The following is a 19,002-nucleotide window of genomic DNA, read 5'->3' on the forward strand; positions in this document are numbered from 1 at the left end:
CAAACTGCAAACAGTTCGAACACTGTGTCACGTCACGGTGCACTGGACGATAACGTTCCCAAGTCACGATGATGTTGAAAATTGCCCGAACTGATTTCAGCTCAGACGGCGTTGTCGATCCTTTCTCGAGATGAACCAGGTACAGTTGATCACGATACTTGATGTCCTTGTTGTGTCTCGTCATCTTGAAGACTTCGATCACGTTCAACTTAAGAGTTTTGAGCTCTTCTTTCAGCACACTCACATCCATGTCGTACAGGCCTCGGAGGACCTGTTTCATGGGGCGTTTACCTGGATCGTCATGGCTGTAGTATTCAATCTTTGTGTTGTTCAGGAAATCCCGAACGTAGTTGTAATCCTTTCTGGTAGGTAGCAGAATTTTGAGTCCATCAGCACACAAGCGAATGGAAGCTCGTAAAGCACCAGATTTGATAAATCCGGTCAGCCACTTTCGCACCGAATCCGATGACGATGTTTTCACAAAAATGGGTGGCAACTTTTCCCGTCGTTCAAATTCTTCCTTCTCGCTCACGTCCACAGGGAGGGTAGCGAACTGGTTTCCAGACGAATTTTGAGCGTCCTTGCTCAAACTGCCTGGCTTTGCAGGTAGCGCTTCGGCATTTTTTAGCTTCTTCAAATCTGCCGATCCTGCTGGTGAGGACCGCCTCTTTTTCTTGCCGTGAGGCATTTTTGCACTTTTTAAGCACTTTTTTGGTTTGTGAGGGACGCACGTCTGACTCGCTTCTCTGCTGATCGCAGACTGGGGTTCAAGATGAGTCCTTTTTTCACAGATATTGTTATTTGTTTGTTTCTCGTCGGGCACCTTTCTGCGCGTGCCACTTAAGTGGGTCATAAAAGTGTTGTCGGGTTTTCCCGTCCTACGCTCCTAATTGATTTTTATTTGTCTTCCTTTTTCTTACAACTCTCCTGATTCGCCTTTTTCCTAATATTTTCGTTTTTAACAGAGAAAATCTACTGTGAATTTTTCTGGTAAGGCGAGGGTCGCTTCACAGGGATGGACGCACTATGTCGGTTGATCCACCCGATTCTGCTCTCTTCGTTCCCTCTCTTGTGCTCCGCTCTCTCAATCTCGCGAACGAACCGGAAGCAGCTTCGGTGTATTAGTGTAAGCGATTTTGACAGCTCGTGCCACGCGTGGGGGTGAGGTCAATGTTGATCAAGTCCTACTTATTTTTTAATAGTACTGCTTTTTCTTAAGTGGTTACATATATTTCACGGTTTTCAAATCAAATTAACATCATTATTTTTACAAACGTTACAAAGCACGCAAATGTATGCCACTCACTGGCCAAAAAGATCAAATTTAATGCACTTTTGATCATAATTTCTATTTTGCGAGACCGGCAACATGTTCTTTTGCACATTAGTAAGTCACTCACTTGAAAAATAATCCCGAAACATGTAAATAATAAGCAAGCGCCATAAAAAAAACAAACGCGTTAAGTCTTCTAACGTTTCAATTTTGACAACCCATTCCAATCGAAGGCTGAAGAATACCGAGCGAGAAGCGAAGGCAAAAAAAGAACAAAGGGTGGCCACCAACACAACCAACTGGTGGTGTAGCGCCTATTGGAGTGAGCCAATAGGCGCCTGATATTTCTTGAATGTTCGCTTACAATTTCATCAATTTATCTGAAAATAGGAAAATGGGCGTTGCCCAATGCACTCGACTGATTAGAATGCATTTGGGAATTTTTTTTTTAAATGCTTGTGCATAATAGGAATTGCAACTCTCTTTTTAGAAGTGAAAATAAACAGAAATGTTCACAAACAGTTGCTCTACTCGTTGGTGTACTTGGTTTTAGTAAATTTCAAGGAACACTCCAGATTATCCAGCATCATTCAAACACGACCGCTTATTAGGCTTAAAATGGACATATTTCCCCTAGTGACCATGAGTGGCCATTTCTGATTATACTTTTATTATGTTCAGAAAATTTGCTATTTAATTGTTTTAGGAGACATTAAAGATTTAACGTCTGATTGCTCAGATACAGCGGCCTAAAAAAAGAAAAATTGAAGTTTTATAAGTCTAACATAAGCAACCATCCATTTTCTAATGCCAATGTCTCAGCAACTAATGGTATGATTTCAAATGTTGAAAAATTAAACATTTGTAAAATTTTACGATCTTTTTGAAAAAAAAAATAAAAAAAAATAAATAAAGCAAGACTTGCATTGCAAAAGGGCGTAATATTCAATGTTTGGCCCTTTTGCAATGTTAGTCTTTATTTAAAAAACTAACTTAATCCACCTATGTGGTTGGAGCCTTCCTCACTCATTACCAACAATGGCTGATTTGATGGGGTTGTACACAAATTTCATCTATTTTTTAGATCCGGAATAAAAAAGTACATAAATATCACTTAAGTGACCATATCTCGAGACAGGGTTGCCAGATCTTCAATGTTTTGGACTCGTTGAAAAGGTCTTTTGATAACCTAACCAACGATGGGTCGGATGATGGATCCGGACATAGTTTACATACATTTAAGTGAGATCCGGCTTCCAAAAAGTACATAAATATCACTTAAATGGCCATATCTCGAGACAGGGTTGCCAGATCTTCAATGTTTTGGACTCGTTGGAAAGGTCTTTTGATAACCTATCCAACGATGGGTCGGATGGTGGATCCGGACATAGTTTACATACATTTAAGTGAGATCCGGCTACAAAAAATACATAAATATCACTTAAGTGACCATATCTCGAGACAGGATTGCCAGATCTTCAATGTTTTGGACTCGTTGGAAAGGTCTTTCAACTACCTAACCAACGATGGGTCGGATGATGGATCCGGACATAGTTTACATACATTTAAGTGAGATCCGGCTTCCAAAAAGTACATAAATATTACTTAAATGGCCATATCTCGAGACAGGGTTGCCAGATCTTCAATGTTTTGGACTCGTTGAAAAGGTCTTTTGATAACCTAACCAACGATGGGTCGGATGATGGATCCGGACATAGTTTACATACATTTAAGTGAGATCCGGCTTCCAAAAAGTACATAAATATCACTTAAATGGCCATATCTCGAGACAGGGTTGCCAGATCTTCAATGTTTTGGACTCGTTGGAAAGGTCTTTTGATAACCTATCCAACGATGGGTCGGATGGTGGATCCGGACATAGTTTACATACATTTAAGTGAGATCCGGCTACAAAAAAGTACGCAAATATCACTTAAATGGCCATATCTCGAGACAGGGTTGCCAGATCTTCAATGTTTTGGACTCGTTGGAAAGGTCTTTTGATAACCTATCCAACGATGGGTCGGATGGTGGATCCGGACATAGTTTACATACATTTAAGTGAGATCCAGCTACAAAAAAGTACGCAAATATCACTTAAATGGCCATATCTCGAGACAGGGTTGCCAGATCTTCAATGTTTTGGACTTTTTGGAAAGGTCTTTTGATAACCTATCCAACGATGGGTCGGATGATGGATCCGGACATAGTTTACATGCTTTTAAGTGAGATCCGGCTTCCAAAAAGTACATAAATATCACTTAAATGGCCATATCTCGAGACAGGGTTGCCAGATCTTCAATGTTTTGGACTCGTTGGAAAGGTCTTTTGATAACCTAACCAACGAAGGGTCGGATGGTGGATCCGGACATAGTTTACATACATTTAAGTGAGATCCGGATATATGTGAAAACACATTTTTATACATAACTTTTGAACTACTTATCGAAACTTCAATCTGTATAAAACTCGATCTATGGGACCCTAAATCAAGTCGAATGCAACAGGTTCGGGTCAAATCGGTTCAGCCAGTGCTGAGAAACATGAGCTAGTTTGTTGGTCACATACATACATACACACACACATACACACACACATACACACAGACATTTGTTAAGTTTTTGATTCTGAGTCGATATGTATACATGAAGGTGGGTCTACGACGTTTTTATACAAAGTTCATTTTTAGAGCAGGATTATAGCCTTACCTCAGTGAGGAAGGCAAAAATTCAAAATATTTTTCGAAAAGATCGCAAAATTTTACAAATGTTTATTTTTTTACTATTAAAAATCAGACCATTAGTTGATGAGGCATATGCATTAGAAAATGAAAGGTTGTTTGGGTTGTACTTAGAAAACTTCAATGTCTCCTGGAATTTCATAACAATTTGTTTAAAACATATATATTTATTTGGAAAATAGTTACTGCAAATATTTCACTAAAATCAAACCTTCGATGGCTTTATCTTGAAAATTAGGCCCTTTATTAAAAAATCTGTAAAGTAAATTTTGATTGTAAATTAATTTTCTTGAAATGTATGAAATTTAGATTTTTTATCCGAAAATCGCTATTTTTTCAAAAAAATCATAACCTGGCTTCAAATGTTTAACTCTGGCTCAGAAGATGCGAGTTAAAACATATAAAAAACTAACTTAATCCACCTATGTGGTTGGAGCCTTCCTCACAACAATGGCTGTACACAAGTTTAATCTATTTTTTATATCCGGCTTCCAAAAAGTACATCGCTATCACTTAAGTGGCCATGTCTCGAGACAGGGTTGCCAGATCTTCGATGTTTTGCACTCGTTGGAAAGGTCTTTTGGCAACCTAACCAACAATGGGTCGGATGATGGACCCGGACATAGTTTACATACATTTAAGTGAGATCCGGCTTCAAAAAAGTACATCAATATCACTTAAGTGGCCATATCTCAAGACAGGGTTGCCAGATCTTCAATGTTTTGGACTCATTGGAAAGTTCTTTTGATAAGTTAACCAACAATAGGTCGGATGATGGACCCGGACATAGTTTACATACATTTAAGTGAGATCCGGCTTCAAAAAGTACATCAATATCACTTAAGTGGCCATATCTCGAGACAGGGTTGCCAGATCTTCAATGTTTTGCACTCGTTGGAAAGGTCTTTTGATAACCTAACCAACAATAGGTCGGATAGTGGATCCGGACATAGTTTACATACATTTAAGTGAGATCCGGCTTCAAAAAAGTATATCAATATCACTTAAGTGGCCATATCTCAAGACAGGGTTGCCAGATCTTCAATGTTTTGGACTCATTGGAAAGTTCTTTTGATAAGTTAACCAACAATAGGTCGGATGGTGGATCCGGACATAGTTTACATACATTTAAGTGCGATCCGGCTTCCAAAAAGTACATCGCTATCACTTAAGTGGCCATGTCTCGAGACAGGAATGCCAGATCTTCGATGTTTTGCACTCGTTGGAAAGGTCTTTTGATAACCTAACCAACAATGGGTCGGATGATGGAGCCGGACATAGTTTACATACATTTAAGTGAGATCCGGCTTCAAAAAAGTACATCAATATCACTTAAGTGGCCATATCTCAAGACAGGGTTGCCAGATCTTCAATGTTTTGGACTCATTGGAAAGTTCTTTTGATAAGTTAACCAACAATAGGTCGGATGATGGACCCGGACATAGTTTACATACATTTAAGTGAGATCCGGCTTCAAAAAAGTACATCAATATCACTTAAGGGGCCATATCTCGAGACAGGGTTGCCAGATCTTCAATGTTTTGCACTCGTTGGAAAGGTCTTTTGATAACCTAACCAACAATAGGTCGGATAGTGGATCCGGACATAGTTTACATACATTTAAGTGAGATCCGGCTTCAAAAAAGTACATCAATATCACTTAAGTGGCCATATCTTAAGACAAGGTTGCCAGATCTTCAATGTTTTGGACTCATTGGAAAGTTCTTTTGATAAGTTAACCAACAATAGGTCGGATGGTGGATCCGGACATAGTTTACATACAATTAAGTGAGATCCGGCTTCAAAAAAGTACATCAATATCACTTAAGGGGCCATATCTCGAGACAGGGTTGCCAGATCTTCAATGTTTTAGACTCGTTGGAAAGGTCTTTTGATAATCTAACCAACGATGGGTCGGATGATGGACCCGGACATAGTTTACATACAGTTAAGTGAGATCCAAATATATGTGAAAACACATTTTTATACATAACTTTTGAACTACTTATCGAAACTTCAATCTGTATAAAACTCGATCTATGGGACCCTAAACCAAGTCGAATGCAACAAGTTCGGGTCAAATCGATTCAGCCAGTGCCGAGAAACATGAGCTAGTTTGTTGGTCACATACATACATACACACACACATACACACACACATACACACACACATACACACAGACATTTGTTCAGTTTTCGATTCTGAGTCGATATGTATACATGAAGGTGGGTCTACGACGTTTTTATACGAAGTTCATTTTTAGAGCAGGATTATAGCCTTACCTCAGTGAGGAAGGCAAAAATCTAAAAAAAATGGGAAATGGAGATTTTGTGCAATAAAATTTGATTAAAAAATCTGCCATTTTTTTTCGTGTACTTTTTTTTGTATTGATCATAAAATTCATTTAAAAGTTACAGATTTTCGAATAATTACATACCATTCTTGTATGCACAGCAGAGTGCCTAGGATATGGGATTTTTTCTCAAAACCTCTCTCCTTTAGTTGAAAATTGTTCCATGAGCTGTTTTAGGACTCGGGACCAAACATGAACAAAATCGGTCAACAGGCTTTGACAGTATTTTGATTTTTGTCTTCCTTCACAATATTCGAAGGTGAATTTTATGTGGGAAAAACCGTTGAAATGTATGGAAAACCCAAAAAATCGATCCTGAAAATTTATTAGCGATTAAAGAAAGTCATTTTTGTATGAAAATCACTAATTCACCAACTTTAGGCTCGGGTATCAAAGGGTTAATCTCAACCAATTTCGCTTTAAATTTGCACAGGTGCTTAAAAACCCATAAAACTGTTTTCAGCTTGTGGAGCAGGGGGTCATTTTTGCTAGGCACCCTAACCCACAGCTGTCAACATTGTATGGAGACTTGTACGGGTGAAACAATGACACAACATGGCTTCATTGGTCACAGGGAAGGCCCCAACAAAGTTTTAGTAAAATTAAAAAAAAAAATTACATATAAAATCCAATTCCGGTTTTAGTAGAGAATTGCTGACATATTTTCCTCTGGCAGTTCAATTTCAACTTACCTAAAAAAGTTTACGCAAGTTGAATATTACCTCTTTTTTGAGTAATATTAACTAAAAAATGTATAAAAATGTTAACAGAAACTGATGAAAACTCATCATTTTATAATTTCTTGATAAATATTACCATCATTTTTTTGTGTAGGCCGAAATCATTGGTTTGGATGTAGATTTGCTAAATCCTAAGAAAGTTATAATTAATAATTTTCGTTGGTTTTGTTTCGGTGGGTTTAAACAAAACAGAGGTATGTGTCATAATTTCATTTTTATAAATTAAATAATACAAAAAACGACGGAAAAAAAAAATCATGTAAATTTACATAACATCCAAGCAATGATCATTGGATAGATGTTCAAACTTCTGACAACTATTGTGAATCAGAACGCGATAATTCCAGATATTTTGAATGTTTTGGCTGACTTCACGTTTCAGACTGTTGCCTTCGATTCACCCTAGATGACGGTTTTTCAATAAAGTAACTTAATAGTTAAAGGCTTTTGTTCAATCGCTCTAGTTCACGTATTTATCATGCCACGGAACAATCGTTCTGTGTGTACTCCAATCGGAACCCTCTGTTGGCCGCATCAGGCAGATCGTTCTCGTTCCAGACTACGTAGAATACAAACGGCTTAACGGTACCTGGAATATAGCATCTTAGTACAAAGCTATCTTCGAAAATCAACAACATTTCTCACTTGTAACAGGCCACCATCCCAACCCGCAGAACCGATCCTGCGGGAAGTTGACATCAAACGGTGGAATGAAGCCGACGATATTCGGAAGGGTTATGCTGGGTGCCGGAATGATTACGTAGTCCATTTCGGTGCACATCTCTCCGTTCATGAGAAGCAGCGGATCCCCGATGAGCAGCGGATCCAGCACGGATGCATCGCCGGAAACCGTGAACGCGTAACGACCCCCGTTGGAAGGCTGGAGGTAGTTTTAGGTTAGAGGTTACCTTTTGGGTGAGGTTTTTTTCGGGTTAACTTACCACACTGTAAGTAATGGTGCACTTGTCGGGTCCTGACCGGATGCATATCCCGTAGCGATGATTGGCAAGCTGTCTGGTTCCAACTAATCCGGTCGTAGACACAGCTGCGTTGGCCGCGGTTCCATAGTTGAAGCTGCTGATTATACCCGTCGTTCCCAGGTGATACTGCAGACATCCGTCCGGAGCACGAAGTCTCGAGTCACAGTTGATTTGCTGCAGCTGCAGATTCCACAGTCGACTGAACGAAGTCCCGCCCGAGGTGGCAATCTTGATCGTAATCGGGTTCAGCTCATCAAAGTTGACGTACACGTGCTGTCCGGAGTTGTCCCCGCAGATCGGGGGCACCTCGGAGCTACCGCCCGTGACGGTCATCACGTCCGTCAAACATTCCCCGTCGGCGTTGGGTTGAGCCAACGTAAGCGTACGAAAGTCGATCCTCAGCTGGCAAACCGCACTGCTACAGGGAGAGATCGTGAACGAACAACTTCCTCCGTCGTTAAATCCTCCAGGGTAGCCCCGGTTCGTGAAGTACGTACTGTTCAGATTCGTTGATCCTCCGCAGGTCTTACTGACTGTGAAGAAATTTCGTAAGATTCTTCATACTTCGCTGCAGGTCTTATACTCACAAATACAGCACGTCGCTTGGTTCGTGAAAGTGCTACAATTTCCACCGAACAATCCTCCACTTGCAGCACATTCGCCTCGAATCAGACAGGTCCCCGCCAACCCGTTGGACGCCGTGCACGGGATGTTGGCGATTCGACCGATCGTGTAGAACGGGAAATCTGTACAGGAAAGACACGTTGAACGCTCGTTCCCAACTCCTTCCCCCCAATTACTCACATCTCGCCTGTCTAGAACTAACGCCGTCCTGCAACCCAAAAACTTCATTCTCCAAATCCAGCGCCGTTTCGTTCGCTATAACACTGCTCAGCGAGGCTCCCAACTCGACCCTACAGAGCAGGACACACCAGATCAACCACAGCATCGCGATCACTGACCTCCGGGTCCCACGCCAAACTGCTCTCAGCACCACCCAAGTACGGACTACGTCTGAGGCGTTGTAAGTTACAACGCCGGGCGGCACGTAGACATCGTCTGCGGTTTTGGTTCAAGTGAGAAATTGAACGTGCTAATTGGAGTTCAATGAGGGTGAGGTACGCCTGACGGAAGAACCTAGGTGTGAACAGTTGCATTGACATCGCCGAAAGTAGGTCCACGGTGAAAGTGCTAGATTTTTTCCCCCGTCGGAAACTAGATCACTGCTGGCAGGAAAGTTTTAGTTTTGTTTGCTTGAAGTGGATAGTTTTGTGAAAAAAGGATGGCTAGAATAAAGCTGATGAATATGAAGCAATTCGTACCGTAGCTTGGGTGATATTGTTTGCCCTTGGAAAATTTGATAGAAATCTACAGCTAAACATATTTGGGTATGAGTATGACTTATTATGGACAATATGGAAAAAAAGTCACAATTTTATAAAACATACTTAAACTTACTAAAACAAAAATCAATTTTAAATCAACCCCAAATATAAGTTCGACAAAACCAGCCGCCTGTACAGCAAAAGACAACAGGAAATTAAGTCCAAACACGAGTGAAACTATAAATTGAATGCAAATGTATGCAGGACTTTTATTTTCATTTTTGTGTACATGCAGTCTGGGATGGAGTTTTGATTTCCTGTGGTTTCACTTTTTTGCTGATGCTTCCACACAGATGTTTTGCGGTTTTCCAGTTTTAATCCTGTTTCATGTATTTTATTTATTTTACTTTTGTTTTCACAAGTTCAATAACAAATTGTTTAATTCATAGACGAGTAATTCTCCGCCAACTCACACAGCAGTTGCCCCGACCCCTCTGCGATTTGCGTGAAACTTTGTCCTAAGGAATAACTTTTGTCCCTGATCACGAATCCGTTTTTTTTATTTCTCGTGACGGAGGGGCGGTACGACCCCTTCCATTTTTGAACATGCGAAAAAAGAGGTGTTTTTCAATAATTTGCAGCCTGAAACGGTGATGAGATAGAAATTTGGTGTCAGAGAGACTTTTATGTAAAATTAGACGCCCTATTTGATGGCGTACTCAGAATTCCGAAAAAACTTATTTTTCATCGAAAAAAACACCAAAAATGTTTTAAAAATTCTCCCATTTTCCGTTACGCGCCTGTAAAAATTTTTGGAACATGTGATTTTAAGGGAAATTTAATGTTCTTTTCGAAAAAATAGAACACAATTATTCATTAAAAAATTTCGTGTTTTTTTTAACTTTGCAGGGTTATTTTAAAGAGCGTAACAATGTTCTACAAAGTTGCAGAACAGAAAATTAAAAATTATGGTATATAAACATTAGGGGTTTGCTTATAAACATCACGAGTTATCGCGATTTTACGAAAAAAAAGTTTTGCAAAAGTTGGTCGTCGTTGATCACGGCCGTTCCTGGTCACCCGCGACAGACACGGACGACGAAACAAAGAGAATCGCAATAAGTAACTTTTTCAAACATTTTTCGTCAAATCGCGGTAACTCATGATGTTTATAAGCAAACTTCTTATGTTTATATATCAATATTTTTTTATTATCTGCTCTACAACTTTGTAGAACATTGTTACAATCTAAAAAAATACCCTGCAAAGTTAGAAAAAACACGAAATTTTAAAATGAAAATTTTTGTTCTAAATGATAAATTGACCCTACTGGGTCAAAAGTACACGAAAAGTACATTAAATTTCCCATAAAATGACATGTTCCAAAAAAATTTACAGTCGAGTAACGAAAAATAGTAGAGTTTTCAAAACTTTTTTAGTGTTTCGTGTTTCGGTGAAAAATACGTTTTTTCCGGAATTCTGAGTACGCCATCAAATCGGTCGTCTTATTTTACATAAAAATCACTTTGGCACCAAATTTCTATCTCTTCACCGTTTCAGGCTGCAAATTATTGAAAAACAGTTCAAAATGGAAGGGGTCGTACCGCCCCTCCGTCACAAGATATCAAAAAACGGACCTCGGATTCGTGATCAGGGACAAAAGTTACCCCTGAGCATGAGCATGAGCATGAGCATGAGAGATCACCAGGGACAAAAGTTACCCCTTAGGACAAAGTTTCACGCAAATCGACGGGGGGTTGGGGCAACTTTTCCCGATTTCGTGAAAGTTGGTAGAGAATTACCCACGAATATTCCCAACCTACGGTTCTAACTATTACGATAACTATTTGGAATACCCGATAACCTTTCATCACATTAAAAATATTAATAATATTTAAAAATTATAATTCTTTATAAAATCATAAAATATTAAAAACTCTTTTTACGTGAGTAATTCAAAATAGCGTGAACTCTTATTAATTGAAAAATTCAAAACAAAACAGCGCGAACTTTTTTTATGCGATTTTTTTTACGTGAGAACCAAAATTCGCGTAAAATTCGCGTTTGACTGTATAGAAATTACGAAAGGTTTATCAAGTGGTGGTGGTGGTTAAGATGAAACGAGACGCTAGTTCTTGGACAACCTCAGTTCAACTTAAATCAATTTCTGAACTCGACAGATTGCTTGCTTTCGACCTATTTAGCATTTGCAAAAAAAGAACTTCGTTACGGCGTTCAATATGGCGCTGCCTTCTCGTATCACCTTAAGTTGGGATGATTTCAAAGTGAGCCAGAAATCTGGTAAATTTGGTATCGGATACATTCCATTCAAGGTCAAATATTGGTGAAATATGTAATGTAGTGTATCTTTAGGCATATTCTTAAGAAATTTGATGGTTACGTACTTAACAGCATAAATTATCAGCAACTTTTCTGAAGAAATATTTTGCGAAATCGAGAAAAAAAATGTTTGCAAGAAAAGTTGCTGAGGTTGACTTCATAACGAAATATTTCGATGTTTCCCTCAAAATGTCGTAGTGCCAACTATCAGACCTTCCGGTTTTATTTAACTAAAGATTGTTTTGCGAAACACACCGAGGCGAATAGGTTCAATTTTCAAATATTTTCTTAATTTACAAACAGAACATGCTTATGCCTCGAAGTTGTACGATTTAGATCAAAAGCCTAATAAACGTTAATTTAATTTACTTTTAATCAGACATAGTTTGTCTCAAAATTAAAATGAGTAATATTTAAACTGAGTTATAAAAATTATTAAGTGATTAAAATGTGTATCTATGGGGCTCTATTGCAAAAATGACCCGAACATGAATTGCAACTTTTCACGTGCATTTCAGTGAAAATGTACCACTACATCAGGACTCATTAACTTTCTGAAAGACCCCACTGACAGAAACGTTCCGCGCCTCATTAAGGATGCTGTCATCTTGGGCTGCTACACAAAGTCGTTCCGTCGGTTATCCCCCGCCGACACACTCCACCGCGCCATTGCCATTTAGCCTCGATAAACATAACCGTTCAGCCAGCATCTTGTCGCGGATTTACACGCGACATTGAAAAATCATCCTCGACATCATCATCATCATCATTGTCGCCATCGTCAGAGGCCAAAGTGGAAAAGCCAACGCAGATAAAGAGGTGCTTTTGCTAAGACTAACTGAATTCAAGTTGGCATCATGGTGGTTGGCTTCTCGAAGAGAGCGTGCGAAAAATGTCAGAGTCATAATAATTCCATAAAGATTCGCCCGGCACTTCCCGAGGGTGGAGAAGTAACATTCCGCAAAGTATCAATATTTAGCGATAAAAAGTATGACGAGCACATGCGATAATGGGAGGAGGGAGGAGGGGGGGGGGGGCGTTTGAAATTTCCATTAAATTTAGATTATGACATCGTTTGGGGTGATGGTGGGGACGGGGAAGCGGTACTCGACACCTTCAAACCGATAATGACACCCTATGGCTTGGTCTGAGAGTTCACTAATGATTTCACACATTTTGGCATGTGCACTGTTTTGGCAATGTATTAGGTTTTGATTTTTAGGTAAAAAAAATATTTAAAACACATCAAACTCGGATCGATTTGCATCCTTCGATCAAGTTGTAGGAAATCAAATTTCCTGATCAAGATTTTTTTCATACAAACTTCAACAGCAATCCCCAAACCTTAACCAATTTAACTCAAAATTGGCACAAATCACTATTGTCATGCTAACTAGTCGCACGTGCATTTTGAGGCACATTGAGTTATGACCGCCATTTTGTGCTCCGAAGGGAGCATGGCTCTCCTCTCTCGCGCACGAAAGATTGGTAAAAAGAATTTAAAAAAAATCATCATCTTGATTATTCGGTGGAACATTTTTTCACTACTACACTTGCAAGTGTAACGTCACACTTCGAAAAATGACCTGTCACATTTTGTAGATGGGCAATGTGTGTAAACAAAGTGAAATAAATATTATTAAGTGGTGCTGACAAGTAAATTTACAAAAAATCTTCAGCAGATTGATTTGCTTGGAGAATTTAGGGAGCGATTTTCTTTTGCGTGATTTGTCTCCTCTCTCTTTCGCGGGTGAATAAAGTTCGTAAGCGAAGATAAATATTTGTTTTGATAAGCTTTACAAATGTCTATAAGATATCAACTTGCTACGACATAAGCCTGAATTAATAAAAACAAAAAAAAACGTTGCTTAATCCACCTTTAGGTGTTTGGTGCCTTCCTCACATTCATAAAGTTAATACACGGCCTCAAGAAAAAGTCTAAAATAACACTTAAGTGCTTAGAAATTTTGATAGGGTTGACAGATCTTCAATAATTTGGGTCATTAGAAAGGTCTCTTGACTCATCCAACGTTGGGTCGCATGATGGATTCGGACATCATTTTAATCAAAATATCTAAGATCCGCCCTCTAAAAAGTGTACAAAATACACTTAAGTGCTTATAACTTTTGACAGGGTTGTCAGATTTTCAATCTTTTTCATTCTTTGGAATGGTCTCATGGTGGACCCGGACAACGTTTTTATCAAAATATCTGAGATCCGGCCTCAAAAAAGTGCATAAATGACACTTAAGCTCTTATTACTTTTGATAGGGTTGTCAGACTTCCAGTGTTTTGGGCTCGTTAGAAAGGTCTTTTAAATACCTTTCAAAAAATGTATAGCATGACGGGGTTTCTCACAAAAACCACCCTTTTTACAATCTTTCGGACTTTAACCGGAATCGTTTTTTAGCATAACTTTTAAAGTACTTAAGTAAACTTTACAATTTATGAATAGTGACTTAAGAGACTCCAAGACGGATCGAATGAGACTTAAACGATCAAAATCGGTTCAGCCAGTCCCGAGATAATCAAGTGCAATTATTTTGATCAACATCCAACCACGATATGTATACGTAAAGGTGGGTCTACGAGGTCAAATAATGAAGTTCATTGTTCGAGTTTTTTCTTTCGAGGAAGGCAATAAACATTTTTAATAGACACCTTTACTTAAATCACAAAAATGGCTTAAAAACTTCCCGCTGGAAGATAGAGCATTGTGCTCTTTAGCAAAGTTGCTCAAAATGGTGTTCACTACAACTTTTCTGAAAACGCCGAAGCGCTATTTTGAGCCAAAATATTTTGCTGGTTCCACTGTGCCTTGGAACTGAACCTTAAACATATAGCGAAAAACTGAGTATAAATTACATTTCTTTCTGAATCTAATTTATCCACAATGTACATTGGTTTAATTCAATTCAGGAGTCATGACAAAGTTGCAACCTTTATATGGAATAACCTTAATCATTCATGTTCATTTTGCTCATGAATCATTCCTTTCATTCAAACATTCAAGTTCTCGACACAGTTGTCCCAGTCATGGTGATAAACATAGTTAAGCATAAGCATAAGCATAGGTGCCCACCCGCAGTTGCTACTCCGTTATTGACCAGGACCTCCAGAAGTTACATCCACGAGCCATGGAAGATGAGTGAGTGCTATCTTTCCTCGCTTCGCAACTTCTCAAAGGCCCCTATCATGCTGAACAATACCGGCGCCGGCCACGACCAGTGGTAGAGTCACGGGGAAGTGGATGGGAATGTTAGTCCGATACTTGAGTGATAGAGACCGCCCAATCGACTGCTTCTCCGACAAAGTATCACATGAGTTTTGAGGGGTTAGTAGATGGGTATGAGGTCAGGATTCACGAATGGCAGTGATGTGACCATGAGCATTTTGTTTATCGGTTGATTTTTAAATCTTAGGCAGCCGGCTGCGGAAAGATAAACTAGTGATGATTTAGAAAGTTTTTAATCGAACGCGTGCCAACCGAGCATAAGTGCTATGGGCTGGACTTATCAGTATATTTTTACTGTTTCTACAATTTAGATAACGCGAGCAAATTTCAAATCTCTTCGCAGCACACAATACACGACAAAAATGCGAAACAAAAGGCACACACAAAAAAAATCACTTTTCACTCCGAATATTTTTACGACCACGCGCTCCCTTTGTTAATTATGCACTCATGTATGTATGTATGTATGTATGTATTTGAACCCCCGCCTTGGCAGGACTTGGCCATGACCACAGTATATTTCAACTGAGACGGTTCGGTTAGTAACCTCCATATATCTCAAGAACCTTTGAAGCGTATACCTCTCTCTGACTAACGATTTCTTCTGAAATTGTACGGACAAAGATCGGTAATGCAGATGACTCGGGCCAGGCAATCCACGACTCCCTCGTCCAGTTCATGAGTATATGAGATGGCCCTGGGCTGTTTTGAGACGGTGTTAGTAGTTATATAATGGATTGATATGTTATACCTTGTGACATTATTTCGCCACTACGGATCAATTCGGTTCTAGAGCATTAACTCCATGGTGGCCGACTGGTTAGCGTCCCAGACCATCAATTCAAAGGGTGTGAGTTCGAATCCCACTCACCTAAAGGTTTTTTGTTCATATTTAAAGTTCAATTCCTGATTCCAAATTTCAAGGGAACCGACCGGCCTTTGTTAATTATGCACTCATGGTGATAAACATAGTTGCACAAAAAGGGCATGTCTTATCTAATTAAATCCCGCGTCATCAAGCTTACCGAGCAAGAAGTTCATCCTTTTTACTTTGAGAAAAAGAGTTGAAGCATTCTCAAACTTGTTGATGAAAATTCATCAGTTATGGGATATAACAGCATTTAGTTATGCACTACAGAGCGGACACGAAGGTCGTTGGCAGTTTTCACACGGTAAGGACTCTTATCGCAAAACAGCATTTACTTCCTGCTTCCAATGTTTCCTGCCATCTCGTGGTAAATTTAGGTGGGTCAAATAGAAATTTTCATTGAATAATATTGAAAATAAGTAAAATATAAACCACAACATGAACTACTCTTAGTGAATTGGAAAATTATAAGATACCCCTGAACCCCACGCAGCCCATATCGTGGAAATGAGTTCAAAGTTAGACCTACAGCAATGAACTGCAATACCTTACACAACTTCCCGTGAATCCTAGCGTTGCAGCTGATGGTGACGATGATGACTGCAAAAGAAGAAGCAAAAGGACATTCGACGAATACTGCAGCTGTTGGGTGGTGGTGTTGCACCCTGAAGAGGAGAAGGTTCACTCTCGCTCTCTCTTTCGCTGTTTTGTTTCGTTTAAACCACTTCCACCAAACACTTACGTAATGAAGGAGAGCTCCTTTTACCTTTCAAGGAGGATTAAATTACGTCGGAAGTGGAAAGGTCCAGCGGGGGTGGGTGTCAGTTTTAATTACCGCAAAGTGTTTTCCATCGTCACCCGGAAGAGCGGGAGAGAGAGAGCTTTGATTGAATTGATTGAAGTTTTGAGAAATGTATTGACGAATCAATGGTTGGAAGGTAGTTGTGCTATTTTCCACAGAATGCCTGTATCTTTGAGTAACCTACTTGTTTGTTAGCTGAAAATATATTGAATTGGGTATGATATCACGAAACGATTCCGGCTTAACCGGTCACTTTGCGGTCCACGTCCAAGTGGCGAATCCAATCTTGACTGCTTTCCCCGTCCACCTCAGCCTGGTAATAAATCTCACCGCGATAAAACACTACAATACCAACCAGCAGCACTCAACTGGCTTTGGCTTTGGTGGGATATTGTTGATCTGCGGTTGTGGTCCGTTGAATGAAGATTTACAGCAGCTCTGGCTGGTGAGTAGTAGCAGCAACGTGCTCGGCAAGAGCAATCCCGCCATGGACCAGTAGCGGACCAACAGTTTTGGCGCGCTTTTTTCCGAAAACATCCGCCAATATGTTCCCTCCACTGCTGGGGCAACTTATCATGCAAGCACGCAAACATGAAGGACAGGACGGGATTTTTATGCATTTCATCGTGTTGATAAAAATGCAAATGCACCAACAGCAAACCGCCACAGGAACATTGTCGTGGTTGTGTTTGACGTCGATCTTGGTAACAAGATTGCTACCATGACTAGATTTAAGCGCGGTGTGTTTTGAGAAACTTTGTTAGAACTAATCCAAATGAGCAAGTTCTAATGATTATAGTTTATACGTGAAAAGCGTTTTTCAGAAAAGATTCAATTAATTATTTTTTTCAAATTTCAAACAAACCCCACAATTCTTCTCTGAGTGTAACACAAACACGCTTAGTCCACGACAAAACCTCATAAAATACAGTTCCCAGTGTATGCCTGCATGATGATGCCATTTTTTCATGCTCCCTGGACTGGATTTCCAACTAAAGTATTGCCTTGCGGCCATCGACGACATCCCGCCAAGCCGCACCGCACTGTGCGAGTGCATCATATGCAAAATCTAAAATGCAATCTCCAGGATAACATCGTATATCATCTCATTTGCAAACGAGCCCACTTTGGACCCACTTCGAGAGCAAACTGCATCGTTTATAAACTCAGCCCGGTTGGAACCGACCATTAGTAATGAAAAGAGGATGATCCTCTTCGTCGACGAATATTGCGATTTGAAGAGGTGTACTCAGCAGGCCACCAGGAAACTTCTGCTTGACTTTGTCAGTAATCAAGATTGAACATTTCACTTTAAACTTTTTTACTGTGCTTCTCAAAGTACTGAACCTGGTATAGTTAGCTGCGATATCGTGAAAAATATAGTAGACAACGTGAAGCTCCTTAAGAAGAGATGATCCTGCGAGCAAAATTGCAAAAAAAAAAACATATCACTTTTAGATGACTGGTCATATAAATCAAAATTATGTGATTTCCACTGGATACACTGATGGAAGAAAAGACTACAACTTTGTTGGGGATTACAGCCATGATGATGTAAGTAAAAAAAGCCCATGCGAAGTTCTTTGTGGCTTATACGACATGGATATACAGCAATTCCCCACGAAAACAGTATTTTTTTGTTTGGCCATTAGGGTGATCTACGCCGTGTTAGGGTGGTTCAAAAAATGACAATTTTCGTCGATTTTCGCAAAAAACTCTTTTTAAAAAAAGTCATATCTCCGCGCCATTTCGTCCGATTTTAGCTGTCCTAGACGCAAAAGAAAGTTGTGGTTTGGTTGAGCGTTTTAGCAGAATGCATTACTGTGAATACAAAGAGACGAGTTGTTCCTTTAAATTTTAAACTTTAAAATTTCAGCGATGACCTATATATGTAATGGTACCAAAAGTTGCGTCTTTTAATTACGAAAATTGTGATATCCTAACATGTATAGGTCATCGCTGAAATTTTAAAGTTATCGCAGTTTTAGTGAAAAAAAAACGATTTTCCCCGTTTTCGTCATTTTTCCATTTTGCACGTGGTGCGTCGAAAACCCCAGTTTTTATTTTCAAAAAATCGTATCTCATAGTATCGTAAACATAACTTCACCATTTTTTGATATTTTATGTGAAATTTTCCGAGGAATCCGATAAAAATATTTTCAGACATAGGCTCTTTGGTGCCGAGACCTTCAAAACAGCATTTTAAGTTTTCATTCAACCTTTTCAAATGTTAAACTACATTTTTGAAACTTCTTACTATTTTTCCCAAATAGCCAAGCTAATCACCTTTCTTTTGCGTCTAAGACAGCTAAAATCGGATGAAATGGCGCGGTGGTGGTTTTTGC

The 19,002-nt window shown here is 39.4% G+C and overlaps 1 protein-coding gene across 1 annotated transcript; it reads right to left on the reverse strand.

Annotated features, from left to right (window-relative positions):
* Positions 1–7,361: 7,361 nt before the first annotated feature.
* On the reverse strand, positions 7,362–9,080 carry LOC6049750. Its single transcript, XM_038263473.1, has 5 exons — positions 8,892–9,080; positions 8,675–8,833; positions 8,049–8,620; positions 7,753–7,987; positions 7,362–7,696 (listed from the first exon to the last, which is right to left on the reverse strand). The coding sequence occupies exons 1-5, from the start codon at positions 9,034–9,036 to the stop codon at positions 7,584–7,586; spliced, it is 1,224 nt and encodes a 407-aa protein (XP_038119401.1). The 5' UTR covers positions 9,037–9,080; the 3' UTR covers positions 7,362–7,583.
* Between the last annotated feature and the right edge of the window lie 9,922 nt (positions 9,081–19,002).

Source organism: Culex quinquefasciatus, chromosome 3 (assembly GCF_015732765.1).
Source record: "Culex quinquefasciatus strain JHB chromosome 3, VPISU_Cqui_1.0_pri_paternal, whole genome shotgun sequence".
NCBI classification, from domain to species: domain Eukaryota; kingdom Metazoa; phylum Arthropoda; class Insecta; order Diptera; family Culicidae; genus Culex; species Culex quinquefasciatus.

Excerpts from the sequence above, each read along its gene's own strand:
- LOC6049750 (XM_038263473.1), bottom strand. The coding sequence starts at position 9,036 with ATGCTGTGGTTGATCTGGTGTGTCCTGCTCTGTAGGGTCGAGTTGGGA. Across the intron at positions 7,988-8,048 it reads GCACCATTACTTACAGTGTG|CCTTCCAACGGGGGTCGTTA; the intron begins GTAAGTTAACCC and ends AACTACCTCCAG. Across the intron at positions 7,697-7,752 it reads GGGATGGTGGCCTGTTACAA|GTACCGTTAAGCCGTTTGTA; the intron begins GTGAGAAATGTT and ends GCTATATTCCAG.